Source organism: Colobus angolensis, unplaced genomic scaffold (assembly GCF_000951035.1).
Source record: "Colobus angolensis palliatus isolate OR3802 unplaced genomic scaffold, Cang.pa_1.0 Scaffold355, whole genome shotgun sequence".
NCBI classification, from domain to species: Eukaryota; Metazoa; Chordata; class Mammalia; order Primates; family Cercopithecidae; genus Colobus; species Colobus angolensis.
The window spans coordinates 177,295-201,480 of NW_012116877.1; the positions used below are offsets into that span (position 1 = coordinate 177,295).

Sequence of the window (24,186 nt, forward strand, 5' to 3'; positions counted from 1 at the left end):
AGCTAATTTCAGTGCCAAAAAAAAAAATACACACACACATTCACACACACACACACACATATATATACATACACACACATATATATACACACACATATATATATATACACACACATATATATATAGAGACATGGGATCCTGCTGTGTCATCCAGGCTAGAGTGTGGCATCTATTCACAGACAAAATGAAAGTGCTGTACAGTCTCAAACTCCTGGGCTCAAAGGACCATTCTGGGACTTCAGCTTTCCGTGTAGCTGGAACTACAAGTCCATGCCAGTGCTTCCAGCTAACAATAAATGTTTTATAAAACTCAGTTTGGGCCGGAAAATAGAAATGTAAATTAATACAACTTCTCTGGTAGATAGTCTGGCAATACTTATCAAAATCTCCAATTCATAATGCATTGACTCAGCAATTTCAATTCCAGGAATTTATCTTACAAATGTACAGGAACAAGTTTACAAAGACATATGAAAATGGCTGGTGTACCACTTTTTGAAACAGCAAAAAACTAAAAACAACCTAAATGTCCAGCATTAAGATATAGTCATACACACACATAATATAAATCTTCATATATATATAAAATCTTCCTGAAAGATACACAAGAAATTGCTATCAGTGGATATCATAAGGGAGTTAAGATTGGGAAAGAGGGCCGGGAGCGGTGGCTCACGCCTGTAATCCCAGCACTTTGAGAGGCCAAGGAGGGTGATCACGAGGTCAGGAGATCGAGACCATTCTGGCTAACACAGTGAAACCCTGTCTCTACTAAAAAATATAAAAAATTAGCGGGCTGTGGTGGTGGGTGCCTGTAGTCCCAGCTACTTAGGAGGCTAAGGCAGGAGAATGGCATCAACCCAGGAGGCGGACCTTGCAGTGAGCTGAGATCGGGCCACCGCACTCCGGTCTGGGCAACAGAGCAAGACTCCGTCTCAAAAAAAAAAAAAAAAGACTGGGAAAGCGTAAAAATTTAACTTTTCATCATATACCCTTCTGTACAGTTTAAGTTTATTCTTACCATATGCATCCATTTCAAATTTTTAACAGTTGAATATTTTAATAGTATTAGGTTGGTACAAAAGTAAGTGCAGTTTTTGCCATTATTTTTACTTTTGCACCAACCTAATAATTTTTTTAAAAGACTTTCCTCAGAATATATACCAATTCAAAATAAACTTTGCCCATGGTGGAGGAGGGTAAGGGATAAGACCAAGGCTAGACAATAATGAGGACTTGAACATAGACCTTTTTGTTTGAATACCAAAAAGACAATGAAAGTCTGACAAAATGTTAATAGTTGCCAATTCTGGGTTTATTTGACATATTACTCTTTTACTTTTCTATATTTTTATATCTCTCAAAATAAAAAGTATAATTAAGAGATAAACAATTTTTTTAAAAACCTTTCCTTCCCCCTACATCCCTCGTCAGTTCCTGCCAATATTTTCTTGACCCATTCAGTCTCAAACTTTATTAAAGCATTGTCTATACTCATTTTTTCCTAACTCTTGGACTTTCATTCACTTGTCACCTCATGGTTAATTTCTACAACCCATCCACCCCACCTACCTAGACTACGCTCCAAGGTCACCAATGACCTCTAGATTGCTAAAATCCAAGGATACTATCATGTTCATGTTTCTCCTGATCTCTCAGTAGCACAGTTGAAACCGTAACATGGTTGGCCACTCTTTCCTTCTTGAAACGCTCTCCTCTTGCTTGCCAATACTATCCAGGTTTTCTCCACTTTGGTCTCTCTTTCTCAGCTTCATTAGCCTTTCTCCCTCTACCCAGATTTTTAAGGTTGAAATTCCTCAGTATATGATCCCTGGGTCTCTTCTCCACCTTTTCTCCTTAAGTGATCACATTCATTCCCATGGCTTCAATTAAAATTGACAAAATAATAACTTTCATATTTATAGTTTCAACTCACACCTATATTTTTAGCTCAAGATCAGTGTATCCAATGGGCTGCTTAATATATTCTTTGCAGGCACTCCACTATCACAAAAACCACAGAAAACCAAACACCACATGTTCTCACTCACAAGTGGAGTTGAACAATGAAAACACATGGACACAGGGAGGGGAGCATCACATACCATGGCCTGTCGGGCGGTGAGGGGCTAGGGGAGGGATAACATTAGGAGAAATACCTAATGTAGGTGACGGGTTGATGGGTGTAGTAAACCACCAGGGCATGTGTATGCCTATGTAACAAAACTGCACGTTCTGCACATGTAACCCAGAACTTAAATTATAATTTAAAAAAAAAGCGGCCGGGCGCGGTGGCTCAAGCCTGTAATCCCAGCACTTTGGGAGGCCGAGACGGGCGGATCACGAGGTCAGGAGATCGAGACCATCCTGGCTAACACGGTGAAACCCCGTCTCTACTAAAAATACAAAAAACTAGCCGGGCGAGGTGGCTGGCGCCTGTAGTCCCAGCTACTCGGGAGGCTGAGGCAGGAGAATGGCATAAACCTGGGAGGCGGAGCTTGCAGTGAGCTGAGATCTGGCCACTGCACTCCAGCCTGGGCGACAGAGCAAGACTCCGTCTCAAAAAATAATAATAATATAAAAATTAAAAAAAAGAAAGAAAGAAAATATCCTTATTTCTAAAAACCCAAGCTAAAGTATTCAAGGGTAAAGTATCATGATGTCTGATTTTTAAAAAGCTAACATGACAAAATGTTAACAAAAGTTGAATCTAAATGGTGGGTAAAGAAATGTTCATTGGGTTATTCCTGGGGAAAAAATAAGCTTCTAAAACTACCAAACAGCAAGGACAATATCCTCTTAATTTTGTATCCCCAGCATCTAACACACAGTCTAATAAGATACACGCCTGTCAAGAGAATGTATAAATAAAAAGAAGTCCATTATTTTGAGATGCTGGGCTTCGGGTCCAGTAGAAATGGTGATTCCCTACGCATTGCCGCCACCTTCTAAAATAATTATCATATGTAACGCCTTTTCCACACTTCTTGCACACAGTAGGCATCAAGTAAAAAATGTTAGTTCCCTTCCTTACTTCCATTCCTTTATCTCTGATACTTGTTAGACACATGACAAACATCACTAAAATCCAACAACTCCACTGAAATTTCTCACATAATAGACAAAGCAAAAATGGCAAGTAATTGGGTTGAAACAGAGATGGAAATCCATTGAGTTAATCAGACTGAATGGACATTCATTTTGGATTAAACAGTGTGAGAAAACTCCTAGCCTGATGACGGACATACAAGACAGGTCTAGAATAGTAGCAGTATTAATAATAACAATTACAGCTGCTACTTTTTGAGCATTTTATATCTTTTTATTTTTTTTGAGACGGAATCTTGCTCTGTCGCCCAGGTTGGAGTGCAGTGGTGCGATCTTGGCTCACTGCAACCTCCACTTCTGGGATTCAAACAATTCAACAATTCTCCTGCCTCAGCCTCCCAAGTAGCTGGGACTACAGGTGCCCGCCACCACACCCGGCTAATTTTTTGTATTTTTAGTAGAGACAGGGTTTCACCGTGTTAGCCAGGATGGTCTCGATCTCCTGACCTCATGATCTGCCTGCCTCGGCCCAAAGTGCTGGCATTACAGGCATGAGCCACTGTACCCAGCCAAGCACTTTATATCTTTTATCTCACTGAATCTTCAAATGGTACGCTGCAGTTTGTATTATAACTATCCTCTTTTCTTAATTTTTTAAAATTTTTTTTATTTAAGAGACAGGGTCTTGCTCCATCACCCAGGCTGCAGTGCAGTGGCATGTTCACAGCTCACTGTAATCTGGGCTCAAGCAATCCTCCTGCCTTAGCCTCCGGAGTAGGTAGGATCACAAGCCTGTGCCACTGGTTAATTTTTTTAAAAAAATTTGTAAAGACAGTCTCTCACCATGCTCGCTGCAACCTCTGCCTCCCGGGTTCAAGCGATTCTCCTGCCTCAGCCTCCTGAGTAGCTGGGATTACAGATGCCTGCCACCACGCCCAGCTAATTGTTTGTATTTTTAGTAGAGACGAGGTTTCACCATGTTGGTCAGGCTGGTCTCAAACTCCTGACCTCAGGTGATCCGCCCGCCTCGGCCTCCCAAAGTGCTGGGATAACAGGCGTGAGCCACCATGCCTGGCCTCACAGCCTGCTCATTTTTTAAAGTGAGGAAACCAAGCTACAGAGAAATAGCCAAAGATCACCAAATAAATATGTAGTACAGTTGGAATCCAAACTTACTGTAGAGCTCTTGCTCTTAACCACTACTTTATGTTCTCACCCATGGTTCTATTCCATGCACACATGGAGGGGTGGGGTTTGGTTCAGGCCACTGTTCTCAAAGATATAGTAGGCTTCCTTCTAGGCAAAATTATTATAGAATGCAAAATTATTATAGAGTGCTAAAGGGTCACTTAAAGTAGGTCAACTACATCAGGTAAAAACTGCTTACCTACAGAATAGATGGGCTTCTCTCTTGAAGTTCTAAACCTAAAAGGAGGGAGAAAGTATGTTGAATACAATTAGAAACCCGTACTTTATTTGCATAGTTTTCAAAATTTATATTCTGTCACTAAAGATGCATCAATGCTGTTTCCTTACTCCTTCCTTCCCTTCTTCCTTCCACAAACTTTAATAAGCACCTACTGTGTGCCAAAGTGCACATCCTGAGAAGGCAAACATAAGTAAGATGTCTCTATCCATGGTCTAGTTGGGAAAGATGTGAGCCACAATATGGTATTGATTCGGAACAGAAACGTTCAAAATTAAATAGGACACAAAGGAAAGTATTGTCACTTCTACTAGGGAGGTGAAACTATTTTGAGGTGAGTTTTAAAAAGCAAAAAAGTGGCCAGGCGCAGTGGCTCATGTCTGTAATCCCAGCACTTTGGGAGGCCGAGGCAGGCAGATGACCTGAGGTCAGGAGTTCAAGACCAGCCTGCCCAACATGACAAAACCCCGTCTCTACTAAAAATACAAAAAATTACCCGGGTTTGGTGGCGGGCACCTATAATCCCAGCTAATCGGGAGGCTGAAGCAGGAGAATTGCCTGAACTCGGGAGGCGGAGGTTGCAGTAAGCCGAGATTGTGCCACTGTACTCCAGCCTGGGCAACAAGAGTGAAACTCCGTCTCAAAAAAAAAAATACAGATAATAATACTACAATCTCATGGGACTGAAAATGTATCTTAAACTCTGAGTCAGTTTCCTCTTTTGTAAAATGATATTTATATTTGTCTTGTAGTGTTTTTTGTGAAGATTAAAGATAATGAAAAATAGCATGGTGCCATAGGAGGTGCTTATCAAATAGCAGTTGACTGATTAAGATAGGATAATAGATTAAGATGGAAGGGGATACTATCACATTTGGGATTAAGAAAAAAAAAATTAAAAGTTAGAAGGGAAATAAAGGGAGAAAGCCCTCAATAAATGTTAAGGAATCAAGAAATCATCCAGGATCATGAGTGCCAAGTAGTTCAGGAAGATATACGATACATTATTTTATATCCTGTGGTTGCCACACACAAAAGACACTTGGTGCATATTTGCTGCTGAACAGAGAAATAAACCACCAAATGTATTTCATCAGCACCTAGAGAAAAACAATGGGGAGCCTGGGCACAGTGGCTCATGCCTGTAATACCAGAAGTTTGGGAGGCTGAGGAGCATGGATCACTTGAGGTCAGGATTTTGAAACCAGCCAGGTCAACATGGTGAAACCCTATCTCTACTAAAAATAGAAAAATTAGCCAGACATGGTGGTGGGTGCCTGTAATCCCAGCTACTCAGGAGGCTGAGGCAGGAGGATTGCTTAAACCTGGGAGGCAGAGGTTGCAGTGAACTGAGACAGTGCCATTACACTCCAGCCTGGGCTAAAGAGATTCTGTCTCAAAAAGATAAAGAAAAAAGAAAAACAATGGGGAGGTTGCACTTTATATACAGAACAGTAGAAAAAAAAAAAAGACAACTTGGATTTGAATCCTAATTCCAACCCAAATTAGCTCCATCATGTTAAAACAACAGACCCCAGTTATTTATATAAAATTGAGATAATATTATCTGTTTTACCAGGTCACTATGAGGGTCAATTCATACATTTAACACATATTTATTAAATGCCTACTATGTGTCAGATACCATTCTAGGCCTAGGAATAGGGCAGTACACAAAACTAAAAGTCCATATCCCCATGATGCTTATTTTTAGGGGGCAAGGAAAGATAGTTAAACATTTTTATATATACAAAATGTGTCAGATGGTGGCATCTGCTATAAAGAAAAATAAAGCAAAGCAAAGGAACAGAGATTGATGGATGGGTGTATATTTTACATAGAGTAGTCAGGGAAGGCCTCTTGGCTGGGATGACATTTGGGCAGAAACCTGAATAAAATACAGGGCAAACCATATGGATATCTGAGGAAAGAATGTGCAAAGATCCTAGGGTGGGAAGGTGCTTAGATTATCAAGGAATAGGAAACCACAGTGTAGCTAATGCTGAGTAAGTAGTATAAAATGAGGATACAGATTATGGAAGGTCCTATAGGCCATGGTAAAGATTGCAGGTTTTATTTTCAGTAAGATGGGATACCACTGGAGAATTTGGAGCAAAGGAGTGATGTGAGCTAACTTGGCTTTATTTAAAAGAATCATTCTTATTTTCATAATGTTAGGTATCTTTAAAAAAAAAAATCACTCTGCTTTACTGTGAAGAATTGAAGACAAAGGTAAACATAGGGAGACCAGTTGGGAGGCAAAGTGATGGTAGTAAAGGCAATGAGAAGACAAGGAGCTGATCCGTAGTGGTTTAGCAAAACAGAAAGCATGAGGCAAAAACTGGAGAAAGAAATGGTTCTAGATCCAGCACAGTGGCTCATGCCTGTAATCCCAGCACTCTGGGCGGATCACTTGAGCTCAGGAGTTCAAGACCAGCCTGGGCAACATGGCGAAACACTGTCTCTACAAAAATTACGAAAACTAATGGGGCATGCTGGTACACGCCTATAGACCCAGCTACTTGGGAGGCTGAGGTGGAAGAATCACTTGAGCCTGGGAGATCAAGCCTGCAGTGAGCTGTGATCATGCTGCTGCACTCCAGCCTGGACAACAGAGGGAGACTCAGTCTCAATTAAAAAAAAAAAAAAGTTCTGTATATATTTCAAAAGTAAAGCCAGCAAGTTTTGCTGAAGAATTAACAGCATCTGGCCGGACGCGGGGGCCCACACCTGTAATCCCAGCAATTTGGGAGGCCGAAGTGGGCAGATCACTTGCAATCAGGAGTTCAAGACCAGCCTGGCCAACGTGGTGAAATCCCCTCCCTATAAAAATACAAAATTTAGCCAGGCATGATGGCAGGTGCCTGTAATCCCAGCTACTTGGGAGGTTGAGGCAGGAGAATCATTTGAACCTGGGAAGCAGAGGTTGCAATGAGCCAAGATCACACCACTGCACTCCAGCCTGGGTGACAGAGTGAAACTCTATCTCAAAAAGGAAAAAAAAAAAAAAAAAAGAATTAACAGCATCAAGGATTAACTGCAAGTATTTTGGCCTCAGCAACTAGATGAATGGAGATGCTATTAACTGAGAATTGAGAAGGAGCAAGGTAGCAGGGGAGATGCTTGATGTGCTTACAGACATGCAAGTAAATACAATGAAAAAATGCTGTGTGAACTATGAAGCCAAAGGCAAATGTTACCTACCTTTAATTATTGTTATTAATATCCTTACCTTAAGAGAGAAAAGGCTTGCTTAAAAATGGTACTATTCCTCAGGCACAGCACCTACAGCAAAACAGCCATGTTAGGAAAATCTTATTTTTTTTTTTTTGAGACGGAGTCTCGCTCTGTCGCCCAGGCTGGAGTGCAGTGGCTGGATCTCAGCTCACTGCAAGCTCCGCCTCCCGGGTTTACGCCATTCTCCTGCCTCAGCCTCCCGAGTAGCTGGGACTACAGGCGCCAGCCACCTCGCCCGGCTAGTTTTTGTATTTTTAGTAGAGACGGGGTTTCACCGTGTTAGCCAGGATGGTCTCGATCTCCTGACCTCGTGATCCGCCCGTCTCGACCTCCCAAAGTGCTGGGATTACAGGCTTGAGCCACCGCGCCCGGCCAGGAAAATCTTAAGCATTTATAGACCTCCAAGTATGTCTTCTCAGAGAGGCAAGAAACTCACAGTACACAAACCAAAAGAGGACAAAAAATGCTTTTATCTAGCAAAGAAGCTATCCTACAATTAACACCAAGCATGCAAACAAACCAAGGTCATCGTTCTCATTCTACCCACTACAGTAAATGCTCAAGAAACAGAAGTTCCCCTCCCACACTGCTTTTTCACTGTTTACCATTTCCAACTTAACCCATTTTTTTCTAATATCAATCAATAATTACTATGCATCTGCCATGCACAGCATCATGAGAGGGGCTTTATTAAGTCTTCTTTAATTCTCAAAACACTGCAAGACAATTTTACAAGTAAAGCAACTGAGACCCAGAGAGGTTATACTCCAAAAAATTATACCTAATAAGCTGCTAAGAGGACTGACTTAATGGCCAGGCGTGGTGGCTCACGCCTGTAATCCCAGCACTTTGAGAGGTAGAGGCGGGCAGATCACCAGGTCAGGAGTTCGAGACCAGCCTGACGAACATGGTATTGTCTGTACTAAAAATACAAAAATTAGCCAGGTGTGGTGGCGCATGCCTGTAATCCCAGCTACTCAGGAGTCTGAGGCAGAAGAATTGCTTGAACCCAGGAGGCGGAGGTTGCAGTGAGCCGAGACTGCACCATTCTACTCCAGCCTGGGCCACAGAATGAGACGCCGTCTCAAAAAAAAAAAGAGGACTGACTCACTACAAAAGCTCTGCCTCTATTACAGCACACTGTCTCTCTCAATAACAGTGATAGGTGGCTCACGCCTATAATCCCAGCACTTTGGGAGGCCAAGGTGGGTGGATCAGGAGTTGAGGAGCTCGAGACCAGCCTGGCCAAGATTGTGAAACCCCGTCTCTACTAAAAATGCAAAAATCAACCAGGCGTGGTGGTGGGCATCTGTAATCCCAGCTATTCAGGAGGCTGAGGCAGGAGAATCGCTTGAATCCAGGAGGAGGAGGTTGCAGTTAGCCGAGATCTTGCCACTGCACTCTAGCCTGGGCAACGGAGCAAGACTCCGTCTCAAAAAATAAAAATAAAATTAAAAAAACAGTGATAATGATCCTTCACAATGCAGGAAAGACCAAAAAAACAAATATAATGATAGCAATTGCAGCCTCGATCTCCCGGACTCAAGCAATTCCCTTGCCTCAGCCTCCCAAGCAAACGTCCGTTCTTTTGTTTGTTTGTTCTACAGGAAAGAAACAAAAAATGTCTGTTCTTAAGGTCCCATAACATAAAGAGAAAATCATGCCCACTATGGATAACAATTTTAATTCTTTCAACATGGATGTATGAAAAGTCTAGTATGCAAAAACAAGGAAAATCTGAGAAACTATCAGTCAAGAGGAGCCTATGGAAAAGATGACAACTAAATAAAATATAATATCCTAAATGGGATCTGGAACAGAAAAAGGACACCAGAGAAAAATTAAGGAAATTTGAATAAAGTATGGACATTAGTTAATATAATATACCAACACTAGCTCATTAATTATAAAAAAAAAAAATCATGCTAGGCTGGGTGCAGGGGCTCAAGCCTGTAATCCCAATACTTTGGGAGGCCAAGGCAGGTGGATCACTTGAGGCCAGAAGTTCAAGACCAGCCTGGCCAACATGGTGAAACCCCATCTCTACTAAAAATACAAAAATTAGCCAGGGGTGGTGGTGCGTGCCTGTAATCCCAGCTACTTGGGAGGCTGAGGTAGCAGAATCGCTTGAACTCGGGGGCCAGAGGTTGCAGTGAGCAGAGATCACACCACTGCACTCCAGTTTGGGCAACAGAGCAAGACTCTGTCTCAAAAAATAAATAAATAAACCACACTAATGTAAAGATCATAGTAATAGGGGAAATTGGGATATACGAGAACTCTGTGTACCGTCTTTGCAAGTTTTCTGTAAATCTAAAACTATTCTAAAATAAAGCCTATTTTTAAAAAGTCTGTTATAAGCCAGGTGTAGTGGCTAATGCCTACAACCCAAGCATTTTCGGAGGCCAAAGTGGGAAGATCACTTGAGCCTAGGATTTTGAGACCAGTCTGGCCAACATAGGGAGACCCTTTCTCTACAAAAATTAAGAAATTAGCCAGGCGTGGTGGTGCACGCCTGTGATCCCAGCTACTCAGGAGACTGAGGTAGGAGGATCACTTGGACCCAGGGGGCTGAGGCTGCAATGAGCCGTGACCGTGCCACTGCACTCCAGCCTGGGGTGACAGAATGAGACCCTGTCTCAAGTTAAAAAAAAAAAAAAAAAGGCTTACATGCCAACTGCTATGCTGAATGTTAAAGAGTATATAAAAACAAAATGTAACTACAGGGATGAATCTTGAAAACATCATACTAAATAAAAGAAACCAGTCAGAGAGGATCAAATATTATATGATTCCATTTCTGTGAAATATCCAGAATAGCCAAATCTATGGAGAAAGGAAGTCGATTAGTGGCTGTCTGGGGCTGGAAGGTCTGGGGAGCTGGGGATGACAGCCAAGGGGTATGGAGTTTCTTTTTTGGGATGATGTTCTCAAACTGATTGTAGTAATGGTTGTACAACTCTGTGAATATAATAAAAGCTACAGAATTACACACTTTAAATAGGTGAATTGTAGGTTATGTGAACTATATTTCAATAAAGCTATCAAAAAATGTATGCATAATCTCTGTCCTTCAGGCATTTGCATGGCTGGAGACACAGACATACATTTGTATTAAACAGCTAAGCAATATTGCAGGCATTGTATGAGGAAGTCAAAATAGGTGGTGTGAACAACAAGCATGCCTGGCAGGAAATCCAGGGGGAGATGGCTAGGAGAAATCCTTAGCTTTTGCAGTTATAGACGTTGCTGCGGATCTGCTCAATCATGAGCCCTCTTCCTAGACAAATGCATATAGGCATGGATATACAAAGAGTTTGCCTACTACTTCAGGAGATTCACCAAAACTCTTATCATCACCCAAGAACCCCTATGCTAGACCAAGAGATCCTCAGAGCAAGGGTCATGTCATTTTCCTCTCAGGCACATTGTAGACAATCAAGGTTTGTTTTGATGAATAAATGATGATCATTGCTACCATATATTAAGCACCCACATCTACTTTGCTGAGCACCTACCATGTGTCTAAATCATAATACCTTTATAAGATAAGCATTATTATCCCCACTTTACAGTTGAGGAAACAGATTAAGTAACCTACCCAAAGTCACACAACTACTATCGAAGCTAGCATAGGGTCTTGGGTTTCTCTGACACCAAAATCCATAATTTCCCCACTATTCTACACCTTTTCTCACATAAATGAAGGTGTTAATGCTTAGGAAATTAGAAGCAGGAAAGATAAAACTTAAGAAAAGTCTTGCAGAGGATGTGAGACTATGAAGATTGGGAAGGATGTGAATAGACAGAAGGGCAAAATGTGCAGATGATTCCAAAAGCACAATTGAATCAGGTACTAAAAGACTTTGTAAAGTATGTGTACAATATACTTAACCTAATACTCAGCATAAAAGACAGAGTAGGAAACTGGGGCCCCAGGAGAGGTCAGGCCAGCTCCCCCAACTACTGGCCATGTACCTTGAAGTTAGATCAGATGACTCTAAAGTCCCTCCAGGGCTGGGATCTATTAACCACAACAAACAGAATAGAAATGAGAGTGAACAGAATGTATTTTTAAATGGGTTACTTCATATAGAAGAGGTACTGGATGGGAAAAAAGATCAAATTGAGACTGCTTTCTCATTTGAGTTGTTCAGATTTCTGAGTCTCTACAATAACTATGCATTTAATTATCTAAAAGCCAGACTTAAGAGTTGACAAATTTCTGGAAGACATTCAAATTGTGGTATGAACTCTCCCTGTCAGCTCTGGGAAATGTGCTTCCTCTCCCCTGCAATGCTTGGCATTATTTATCAGGACAATAGTAATCTATTTTGGGACTGTATCTACAATTACCCTCTCCCCCATCAGCAAATGAAGAGCAACTCTGGCCCTGCAAGTGGAAGAGGAGGGTGGTGACGCCAGCTAATGAATGAATGAGGACACAGATGCTGCAGTGGGGTAACAAAAATACTCCCATGAGCCAGGAACCAAGCAAGGACTGCATAACTGCCAAAAAACTGAAGTCACAGGGCAAAATCTATAGCATGTGAGTAGCTTAAGATATCAGAGCCTGGGGTGGATGGTGAGAGCAGTGGGTCAGGGGTCTCTGATGTAAGCAACTGAGAGCTGTTTCATGAAAGTAACAGAATATATTTGTGTATTAATAAATATTATTTAAAATAGCATTGTTACTACAATTTATTGAGTACATCCTATTTGCTAGGCACTTTACACATACTACTTTTTTTTAAATTTTTTTTTTTAAGAGACCAGATCTCACCGTATTGCCCATGCTGTCTCGAACTCCTGGCCTCAAGCAATCTTTCTGCCTTGGCCTCCCAAAGTGCTGGGATTACAGACAGGAGTGAGCCACCAGGCCTGGCCCATATTATTTCAATTAATCGTTACAACAACCCTCTCTGACAGGGGCATTATTGATAACTGGCTCTATTTTACGTATGAAAAAAAAAAAAAAGAAGTTTATGTAAATTGCCCAAAGTTAGAGGTTTAGTAAGAGAAATTCAAACCCAGGTCTGCCTGAATCCAAAGTCCATCCTTTCTATTCTTCCACACTACCTCTCAAAAAACTGATACCAATTTATACTAGTGAACTTCATAGCTAATGATAATAGCCATGAAGTTCATAGCTAATGATAATAGCCATTCAATAATCCTACCATTTACTATGCACCTGCTATATGCCAAACACCATCTCCTTTAATCCTCACAACCATTCTGTGAGGCATAGTTCTTTGTATTTTCTTTTACATAGATTTAGGGAGTACAAGTGCCATTTTGTTAAATGGATACATTGCATATTGGTGAAATCTGTGTTTTTATTGTAACCATCACTCAAATGATGAACATTGTAACCATTAAGTAATTTCTCATCTCTAATCTCCCTCCTACCTTCTCACCCTTCCAAGTCTCCAATGTCTATGATTCCACTCCTGTGAAGTAGATATTTCTACCGCATTTTATAGTGAGGAAATCAAAGCTCAGAAAAGTGAATTAACATGTCTAATGCACACAACTAATAAGTCATGTTCTAGCTGACCCCACAATCAGTGCTCTCTCCACCACTATATACTATATCCTATACTCCTGTTGCAAAGCAAGTCAGCTATTACATGACAGCTCTTATTTTCTTCCCTGTGATGAACAACAACACCTTGATCTACATTCCAATTTTTTTTTTTTTTTTGAGACAAGGTCTTGCTCTGTCACCCAGGCTGGGGCACAGTGGCGTCATCATGGCTCACTACAACCTCGACCTCCTAGACTCAAGCCATCCTCCCGCCTCACCCTCCCAAGTAGCTGGGACTACAGATATGCACCACTACACTGGCTTATTTTTTCTTTGTAGAGATGGGGTTTTGCCATGTTGCCCAGGCTCTACGTTCCAAAGCTTACAATGGAGTTTACTCTCATCTTAGGCATCCTGGGAAAGCCCAGTCCCTGCCTGAGTTCATTTATCAGAAGTTTCAAATTCTTCTCACTGGCTTTCCACTCTCAGTGCCCAGCACTACCTTCCTTTCTTTTTTTTTTTTCTTTTTCCAAGACGGAGTCTCGCACTGTTGCCCAGGCTGGAGTGCAATGGCGCGATTTCAGCTCACTACAACCTCCGCCTCTCAGGTTCAAGCGATTCTCCTGCCTCAGCCTCCTGAGTAGCTGGGATTACAGGTGCCCGTCACCAAGCCTGGATAATTTTTTGTATTTTTAGTAGAGACGTGGTTTCACTATGTTGGCCAGGCTGGTCTCAAACTCCTGACCTCGTGATCCACCCACCTCGGCCTCCCAAAGTGCTGGGATTATAGGTGTGAGCCATTGCATCCAGCCTCACCACTACCTTTCCCACGTACACAACCAACACTAGCCTCTCTGTCCGTAACGATCCATCTGCTACTTAAATACCTCCCTGGTCAAAACTGAAACATTTTCAGACACTGCTAACTATCTGAATGTTCTCCCACACAGAAAGCCCAAACCCATCTCCCTGTAACTTCTACGGTTTGTACCTAGTTCCCCATTCTGAGATCATACAAACTAAGTTCAGTTCTTGTTTTTCATACGAGAAGTCAAATCCCTCAAGTATTTGAAGGCAATAATCATTGCCTCCAGGTTTTCTCAAGTTCTTTTAAAAATTGTTTTTGTTGGCCAGGCGAGGTGGCTCACAAATGTAATCCCAGCACTTTGGGAGGCTGAGGCAGGCAGATCACCTGAGGTCAGGAGTTCGAAACCAGTCTGGCCAGCATGGTGAAACCCTATCTCTACTAAAAATACAAAAATTAGCCAGGCGCAGTGGTGGGCGCCTGTAATCCCAGCTACATGGGAGGCTGAGGCAAGAGAATTGCTTAAACCCAGGAGGCGGAGGTTGCAGTGAGCCAAGATTATGTCACTGCACTCCAGCCTGGGCGACAGAGTGAGACTCTGTCTCAAAAAACAAAAACAAAAAAAATGTTTTTGGTTCCAGTCTTTCCTTTAGCCATAACCTTCTAAACACATTATGTTTACTATCAAAGTCTGCCTTTGGATTGGGTCCTTATGGCTGTTAGGAGCACAAGTTTTATATCCAAACCCAAACACGAATTTGTGTTTGAATATCAGCACTTCCATTTTACTAGCTGTACAATCGTTGGAAAGTCAGCTGACCTCACATATTGTTACGGGATTTTTGGAGTGTCATTTTTCTGGCCGGAAAAGTCTGTGGCCGGTGGCATCTTTGCCCAAGTTTTGCTCTGGTCAACTGGGCTTTTTTCACCCACTTGTCTTGGCAGGCTGTGCTCGGCTCACACTACCAGCCTAGGTCCCACTCCTGCCAAGGGCAAGTCAGGCATTGGCTGGTGAGGGGTGTGTGAGTGAGCATGGGGTCTGGCCAATGTGCACAGTCAGACATGCCGGCTGCTACAGCAGGGAGGGCAACTCCAGGTGCTGGCACAGGTGCCGGCTCTCTGTGAGGCCGGACCAGGTGCACCGCAAGCAGCTTTCACAGCTGGCACCGGGGAACACGTGGTGCTCAGAAGCTTGGAGATGCCAGCAACCACAGGGCTCCAAGGAGAGAGTCACAGCCCTGGCTCAGGGAACTCCCAGGTCTGGGCTCCCCGAAGGGCGGCAGCTCTTCTTTCCTTCTCTTCACCCACAACATGGTGAAAAAGGGGCACATCTCAGCCCTGTTTCTGTTGCAGCTCTTTCAGCCCTGCCATTAAACGGGTCCCAAGTTCTTGTCCTGCAACCAGAATAAATGGGGTATGCAGACAAGCAGAGGGTGAGCAAGACAAAGAAGAGCTTTATTGAGTAACAAAATAGCTCAGAGGAGGCCCTTGGAGTGGGCAGCTCCCCTCTGCAGGCAGGTCGTCTGAATGTCTTCCCAGTTCTCAGCAGAGAAAGCTCTAGAGTGGGTAGCTCCTCTCTGCAGCCAGTTGTCCCAATGTCTGCTCAGCTCTGGCTGAGCCCAAGGTTGGTTGGTTGGTTTTTTTGACAGAGTCTCATTCTTTTCACCCAGGCTGAAGTATAATGGCATGATCTCACTGCAATTTCTGTCTCCTTAGTTCGAGGGATTCTCCAGCTACCTCCTAAGTAACTGGGATTACAGGCGCCCACCACCACGCTCGGCTAATTTTTTTGTATTTTTAGTAGAGATGGGGTCTCACCATGTTGTCCACGTAGGTCTCAAACTCCTGACCTCAGGCGATCTGCCTGCCTTAGCCTCCCAAAGTGCTAGGATTACAGGCATGAGCCAACACACCCAGCCTCAAAGTTTTTATGAGCCTCAGAGGGGAGGAAGTACATGTTGATTTGTCCATGGGTGGCCATGGGCAAGCCTGGAAAAGGCACCGTAAGTTCCCACTCGTGTCCACGGGACTGGCAGCCCAGGCCCAGACTTCAGGCACTCCCTGGCCTGAAAGTGGTGCCTCACCAGGAACCTGTACCCTTCTGCCCAAGAACCTGTCTGCCTCCTACTGTCAATCATGGTGCCCTGTAGGTGCCAAGGGGCACGTGCAGGCCAGTGCTGAGCTCCCTTCAGCCTCCCCTTCAGCTTCTCTCCCATGCTTTTTGGTGCCCAAAGTCCAGAGGGGGTCACAGAGGCAAGAGGCTGGCGTGTCAGCACTGCCCCGAATGTGTGTACACCTGGCCAGGCTGTGACAGGCCTGGGCTTGGCCCCAGTTTTACTCCAAGATCAGAGCTGGTGCCAACAGCAGGGAGAAGCTAGGCAGCAGAAACAGACCCCTCTGATGGCCTGCGATGGCTGGGGCAGCCTTCCTGGGCCCCACAAGAGTGCACAGATGCCTGGGTCTGCAGTCAGTTTGGGCAGCCATAACTGCACTCGGAAGAGTGGGGCTCCTGCTTGCTGCGGGGAGCAGGAGGCCCAGATCCACAGCCATGACTTGGGCACCACCCCAACTCGGAAGGGGCAGGGCTCCCACTTGTCCCTGGCTCCGGCTGCCTCCATGAAACATGCAGCCCTGGCCATACCTCCCTGCTGCAGCCAGAGTGGTGGCAGTGGCCACCGCAGATGGCCCACTGCTGCCATCAATATTAAATGATTTCATTTATATGAAATGACTAGAATAGACAAATCGTAAGATGTGAAGATGATTAGTGGGTGCTAAGGGCTGGGAGATGGCAGTATGGAGAGTGACTATTTACGGGTAAGGAGTTTCCTTTTAGGATGGTAAAAATGTTTTGGAATTAAATAGTGAACAGTTGTACAAGTTTGTGAATATACTAAAAACCATTAAAGTATCTACTTTAAAAGAGTGAATAGGCCAGGCGCAGTAGCTCAAGCTTGTAATCCCAGCACTTTGGGAGGCCGAGACGGGCAGATCACGAGGTCAGGAGATCGAGACCATCCTGGCTAACACGGTGAAACCCCGTCTCTACTAAAAAATACAAAAAAAAAAAACTAGCCGGGTGTGGTGGCAGGTCCCTGTAGTCCCAGCTACTTGGGAGGCTGAGGCAGGAGAATTGCTTGAACCCGGAGGTGGAGGTTGCAGTGAGCCAAGATCACACTATTGCACTCCAGCCTGGGCAACAGAGCGAGACTCCATCCCCCAAGGAAAAAGAAAAAAAATTAGCTGGGTGTCGTGGCGCATGCCTGTAATCCCAGTTACTCAGGAGGCTGAGGCAGGAGAATCACTTGAACTCGGGAGATGGAGGTTGCAGTGAACCGAGATCACGCCACTGCACTCCAGCCTGGGCAACAGAGTGAGACTCCATCTCAAAAAAAAGAAAGAAGAGAAGTAAATACTTGCCCTCATAACACAAGTGCTGGATGATACTTCTAAGCCAGAGCTGAGCTCCATTAAACTCAATTCCCTAACATTCTCTAGAACTTAATCCGATTTTACAATCTTGTGGTCACCATCTAAAATGTTTGTTTGTTTGTCTGACCTGATTTGATTTTTTTTTTTTTTCTGAGAAGGAGTTTCACTCTTGTTGCCCAGGATGGAGTGCAATGCTGCGATCTCAGCTCACCACAACCTCCGCCTCCCGCATTCAAGTCATTCTCCTGCCTCAGCCTCCTGAGTAGCTGGGATTACAGGCATGCGCCACCATGCCCGGCTAATTGTGTATTTTTAGTAGACATGGGGTTTCTCCACGTTGGTCAGGCTGGTCTCAAACTCCCAACCTCAGGAGATCCCCCTACCTCAGCCTCCCAAAGTGCTGGGAGTACAGGCGTGAGCCACCGCACCCGGCCTTGATTTATTTAATTTTATTTATTTAGAGACAGATAGATAGTTTAGATAGATAGATAGATAGATAGATAGATAGATAGATAGATAGATAGATAGATAGATAGATAGATGGATAGATACAGGGTCTCGCTCTATTACCCAGGCTGGAGTGCTGTGGGGCAATCACAGAGCTTGCTGCAGCCTTGGTCTCCCAGGCTCAACTGATCCTCCTACCTCAGGCTCCTGTAGCTGGGACTACAGGAGCATGCCACCACACCTGGCTAATTATTGTATTTTTTTGTCGAAACAAAGTTTTGCCACGTTGCCCACCCACCTCAGCTTTCCAAAGTGCTGGGATTACCAGCCACCATGACTGGCCTAAATATAAATCCAATCCCTTACCTCAGTTCTCACTCCCATAATACTTATCTGCATACTCTCCCTTAATCTACACCCCAGTGCTTCTCTCCCTCCCAACTTCCTCTAGGAGTTCCTCTGGAACTCCAAGTGTGTTCTCATTTCAGGGCCTTTACACATGTTCTTCTCCTTATCTGGAATATATTTTCTCTCTCTAAATCCCACTTACTCTTTAAATCTTAGTAGTCATGCAGTGTCCTCAAGAAAACTTTTGTAACTGCTCAGACTTGCTTGGATCCTGCTGCTACACAGTCATATAGTATCCTGAATCTTCCATTTGCAGCATTTATCATAGTCAGTTAAGTAGTTATAAGTTTAATTAGTCCATCTCTTAATAAGCACCATGGCCGGGCACAGTGGCTCATGCCTGTAATCCCAGCACTTTGGGAGACCAAGCTGGGCAGATCACCTGAGGTCAGGAGTTCAAGACCAGCCTGACCAACATGGAGAAACCCCATCTCTACTGAAAATACAAAATTAGACGGGTGTGGTAGCGCATGCCTGTTATCCCAGCTACTTAGGAGGCTGAGGCAGGAGAATCCGGAAGGCAGGGGTTGTAGTGAGCTGAGATCGCACCATTACACTCAAGCCTGGGCAACAAGAGCGAAACTCTGTCTCCAAACAAATAAATAAATACATAAGCACCATGAAGACAGGAACCTGCTACATCCCAGCATCTAGCATACACTCTGGCACAGAGCAAGTGCCCAATAAATATCTGCTAATCAAATTAGTAAATCTCTCTAAACCTCATTTCCTTATCTCTGAAGAGTTTATAAAAATATTTACCTCATAGACTTGTTGACATGATTAAATTAGATAACACATGAAAAGGGCCAACAAGTACAAGCTGCATTATTAATGGTCAAATTGGTAACAATGATAATGGTGGTGATAATTGTTTGGTTCCTCATTTGTGAAACAATATGTACCTTAGGGTATGACAGGTGCTGATGATAAAACCATTAACAAAATAGAAAAGCTCCTCCAGGGCCTGTGGTCTACTGGTGACCAGGAAATAGCCAACTTCTTGCTTATTCTGTGCTTTTGCACTTCCTGCCCTTCTAGATACTCTAAAATGTGTGTACTACTAGTTCATGTCTTTTAATGTCCTCTAATTCTTGTCTATTGAATGTATTAGGAGGATATTTTGTTCATATGAACTCTGTTCCACTTTAGCCTTCAAATGCTGAAATGTGAAAACATCTTATCTCTGAGATCAGTTCCCAAGGATATTCCTTCTGGGCTGACATATTAGACATAATTTGGCACACCATTAGTGATCACAGTGTCTCCCCTAACCGTACCCTTGTGGTTCAGGAGTAAGGTAATCCCTGAGAAAATAGTGGTGATCTCAGAGTGAGTGGCATCTAGACCTGAGCTTGATACCCGTGAGCCATTCATTTTCTGTGCAAGTGATTCAATACTCATTTCCTTGGTGCATTCTAACTTCCCCAGATACCATCCTGCCATCGTGATCATCAATACACTGATCTGATAACTATCAGCATGTGTGCCTTCTCTGGTTTCACCCTGCTGAACTCCTTCTGTTGACCCAAAGAGGTACTGGCTCTATCCAGTTTTATTCTAGCAAAGCTGGGCTTCTCACTCTAATAAAATTTGAGATGAAGTTAGGCACAGAAGGGCATGTCTTTATCTCAGCAACCCAGGAGGCTGAAGTGGGAGGATCACTTGAGCTCAGAGGTTCAAGACCACCCTGGGCAACATAGTGAGACCCTGTCTCAAAAATAAAATAAAATTTGAGATTATCTGCAGCCAGAAACTTCTTAGGGTCCCAAGGAAAAAGCACTGAATTAAGAATTAGAAGTTCTAGTCCCAGCTCTACCATGTACTTACCATGTAATATCAACATTTGTTCATCCACTTATTCATTCGACATTTACCAGGTACCTACTTTAGGCCAAATACACTATAGGGTGGGTGCATATAGACAAGAATACAGTTGCAACCTGGCACAGTGGCTCATGCCTGTTATCCTAGCACTTTGGGAGGCTGAGGCAGGCAGATCACTTGAGCCCAGGAGTTTGAGACCAGCTTGGGCAACATGGCAAAACCCCATCTCTACAAAAAAAATACAAAAAATTAGCCAGGCATGGTGGCACATGCCTGTAATCCCAGCTACTCAGGAGGCTGAAGCGAGAGGATCGCTTGAGCCCAGGAGGCAGAGGTTGCAGTGAACTGAGATCACTCCACTGCACTCCAGCCTGGGTGACAGAGCGAGACCCTATCTCAAAACAAAAAAAAAGAAAATACAGTTGCATACCCACAAAACTTTCTAATGAGGAAAGCAGATGCACAAATTATTTATTATCCTATGTTAGATCAGTATAATGAGCTGTACGGGTTACAAAGAAGGAAAGGTCTGACACATAGGAAAGCCAGGAAAGGTTTTCATCCTGCATTTCACAGATGAGGAAAACCAAGAATATTATCATATTAGGGAGATGTAAAATACTCAGAAAAGAAAAAGCGGTGGGCCAGGCATGGTGGCTCACGCCTGTAATCCCAGCACTTTGGGAGGCCGAGATGGGAAGATTGCTTGAGTCCAGGAGTTCCAGACCAGCCTGGGCAAAACGGCGAAACCCTGTCTCTACAAAAAGTACAAAAATTAGCCAGGCGTGGTGGCAGGTGCCTGCAGCCCCAGCAACTCGGGAGGCTGAGGTGGGAGAACCACCTGAGCCCGGGAGATCGGGGCTGCAGTGAACCAAGATTGTGCTACTGCACTACAGCCTGGGCAATAAAGTGAGACCCTGTCTCAAAAAAAGAAAAGAAAAGAAAAGGTGGTGGGGTCTTAGGAGGGGTACAACTAATCTAGGTTTCGTCTGGGAGTTGTGGTTCATATCTGTAATCCCAAAACTTTGGGAGGCCAAGGTGGGAGGACTGCTTGAAACCAGGAGTTCAAGACTAGCCTGGGCTACAAGGCAAGACCCCATATTTACCAAAAATAAAAAAATTAGCTGAGCAGCCGGGCACAGTGGCTCACGCCTGTAATGCCAGCACTTTAGGAGGCCAAGGCGGGCGGATCACAAGGTCAGGAGATCGAGCCATCCTGGCTAACACAGTGAAACCCCGTCTCTACTAAAAATACAAAAAATTAGCCGGGCGTGGTGGCGGGCACCTGTAGTCCCAGCTACTCGGGAGGCTGAGGCAGGAGAATGGTGTGAACCTGGGAGGCAGAGCTTGCAGTGAGCTGAGATCACGCCACTGCACTCCAGCCTGGGTGACAGAGCGAGACTCTGTCTCAAAAAAAAAAAAAAAAAAAAATTAGCTGAGCATGGTGGTGTGTACCTGTAATCCCCGCTACTCATGAGGCTGAGTGAAGAGAATCACTTGAGCCCAGGAGTTCAAGAATTTAGTAAACTATGATTGCACCATTGTACTCTAGCCTGGGTGACAAAGTGAGACCCTGTCTCTAAACAAAAACAAACCCTAGGTTCCAGTCATTCATTCAAGGCATCAGTATGACATTGAAGTCTCTATTATATACCAGACATGAGGCTTCCATTTCCTCATCTGCCAGGATTATCTTGTGATATTGTGAAGATCAAATAAAATTATGTAAATGAAAATTTATTAACTATAGAATAATATCAATATTCTTATTTGCATCATCCTTCATACTTTACAAAATACTCCTATCTACATTATTCTCTATAATCTCTACAATTCCATGTGGTGGGCATCATCTGCATTTTACAGATAGGAAACACAAGCAGTGAAGTGAAATAACTTGCCCAAGGTCATAACAAGAGATAGAACTGTCTGACACAAATCCCATGACCTTCCTTATAAATGTAAAGTATTAACTAACACTTTGAGACAGACTTACATTTGGCAAATAATGACGAGGTTAGCTGACTAAAGCAACTAAGGAGTAACTAAGGAGTCGGGAAGAGAACAGTGGCATCAGATGTCCAAAGGCCCTATATACCCATGTCAGATGCTGGCCTTAATGACAGATTTCCATGGGCTCTTTTCCAGGAGTTCCAGACCAGTCTGAGCAACATGGTGAACATGGAGAACCAAATGGTTGCAAATAGTATTCCTTGATACTATTTTATTCCCTCCCTTTTAGCATTTCTTGCAACCAAGGCAAATCAAGGAGTGTAGTCACCAGTGTGACCATCTTTAACAATGGAATTTTGAAACTTTCTGAATTTTTTTTTCTATTATCTTGGCACCATATTTGGCCAAATTCTTACAAACTGGCTCAGGTGAACAAGTGAATTGTTTCATAAAGGATGAAGTGAGGCGTGGGCCCTTACACATTCAAGGGCACCCCCAAGGTAACCATAGGTAGATCCAAGAGCTGCAACGACCATGCTGATCTATGAATCATGGAAATATAGTCTCCACAATTAATGCCAAAACAAAATTTTAATATAAATTGCTAAAATGAGCCATTAACCTAAGCAGCATGATACAACTGAAAGAGCACAAATGAAATCTGTTAAATCTCTTAAGGGAATAGGAGAAAGTCAAGGAACACATTTATAGTGGTTCATACGGTTTTATGACAGTCACTTAAATAAGGTTTTGGAAATGAAAATGTAGTTAATTTGCGGGGTGCGGTGGCTCTCGCCTGTAATCCCAGCACTTTGGGAGACCGAGGCGGGCATATCACGTGGTCAGGAGTTCGAGACCAGTCTGGCCAATACAGTGAAACTCAGTCTCTACTAAAAATACAAAAATTAGCCAGGCATGGTGTCGCGCGCCTGTAGTCCCAGCTACTCGGGAGGCTGAGGCAGCAGAATGGCTTGAACCCGGAAAGCGAAGGTTGTGATGAACCAAGCAGCCTGGGCAACAGAGCGAAATCCGAGAAGAAAGAAAAGGGAGGGGAGAGGGGAGGGGAGGGAAGAGGAGAGAGGAGGGAAGAGGAGAGGGGAGGGGAAGGGAGGGGAAGGGAGGGGAGGGGAAAGGAGGGGAAGGGAGGGGAGGGGAGGAACGAAAACGTAGTTTATTACTACTCTTTCCTTATTACCAGGTAGCTTCACATCCTCATCAGTTCAGCAAGTCAAAACTGCATTCTTAGAAAAAATTCTGGAAGTTGATAACTCAATGCAAATATAAAATGACCTGCCCAAGGTCATACAGTTAATCGGGACCGTATCCTGGTGTGATTCCCATCGCAGAGCTCTCCCTTTTCCAGGCACTGGGTGGAGAGAGTGGCGTGTGGTGTGGGGGTGGCACGGCTCGGCTCCGCAGAGTTCGCCCCGGGTGGAAAGGAATCTGCTCAGTCCCTTCAACGCCAGGCAGCCGCACGTGCTGCTGGGAAGGACCTTGGGCGCCCCAGTGTCTCATCCCCGGATGTCCCCGCGCCGCCATCTCCCCGCTATGCACCCTTCACCATCTCACCGAGCCCCGCGTGCGTATAATCTACGTTACCTTTTCCAAGGTTCCGCTCATCCTTTGCTACTGCGCAGCCTCTAGCTGTGCAAACCGAAGACCCGCACCTGCAGCCGCGTTCCCAGGGCGTCTGAAAACACTGACGAAACGGCCTTGACCAGGTGCAGCAACAATATCCCACCGAGACTCACTCAACTTCCACATCATTTTAGTTCCGGAAGCTTCTGAAATTCAGCGTCTAGAAATTCTCCTGCTTTCCGCCCTCACTCAGGTTGTCACATTCACTGCTGTTTCTCCAGGTAGAATTAATTACCATCTCTGTGTTACCCCAGTACTTAGCACACATTTCTGATTTTTCACTTACAATATTATACACTAATGATTTGTTACCACCTCTTCTCTGTATTTGAAAGTTCTTAAAAGACTGAGATCCTGTCTGATTAATTCCTTTCAGCGTCTAGCACAGATCTGACTTTTTTATTTATTTATTTATTTATTTTTTATTTTTTTTTT

At 43.8% G+C, this 24,186-nt stretch overlaps 1 protein-coding gene across 1 annotated transcript in view; it reads right to left on the reverse strand.

Annotated features, from left to right (window-relative positions):
- The window catches only part of MRPL48 (mitochondrial ribosomal protein L48), an 83,019-nt gene extending 59,183 nt beyond the window's left edge, over window positions 1-23,836 (reverse strand). The window contains exons 1-3 of the mRNA XM_011953019.1: window positions 23,713-23,836; window positions 7,707-7,759; window positions 4,436-4,473 (exon numbers count right to left, since the gene is read on the reverse strand). Of these exons, the coding sequence (XP_011808409.1) occupies window positions 4,436-4,473; window positions 7,707-7,759; window positions 23,713-23,733 (112 nt within the window). The 5' untranslated portion in view covers window positions 23,734-23,836. The remainder of the gene's footprint in view (window positions 1-4,435; window positions 4,474-7,706; window positions 7,760-23,712) is intronic.
- Window positions 23,837-24,186: the final 350 nt, after the last annotated feature.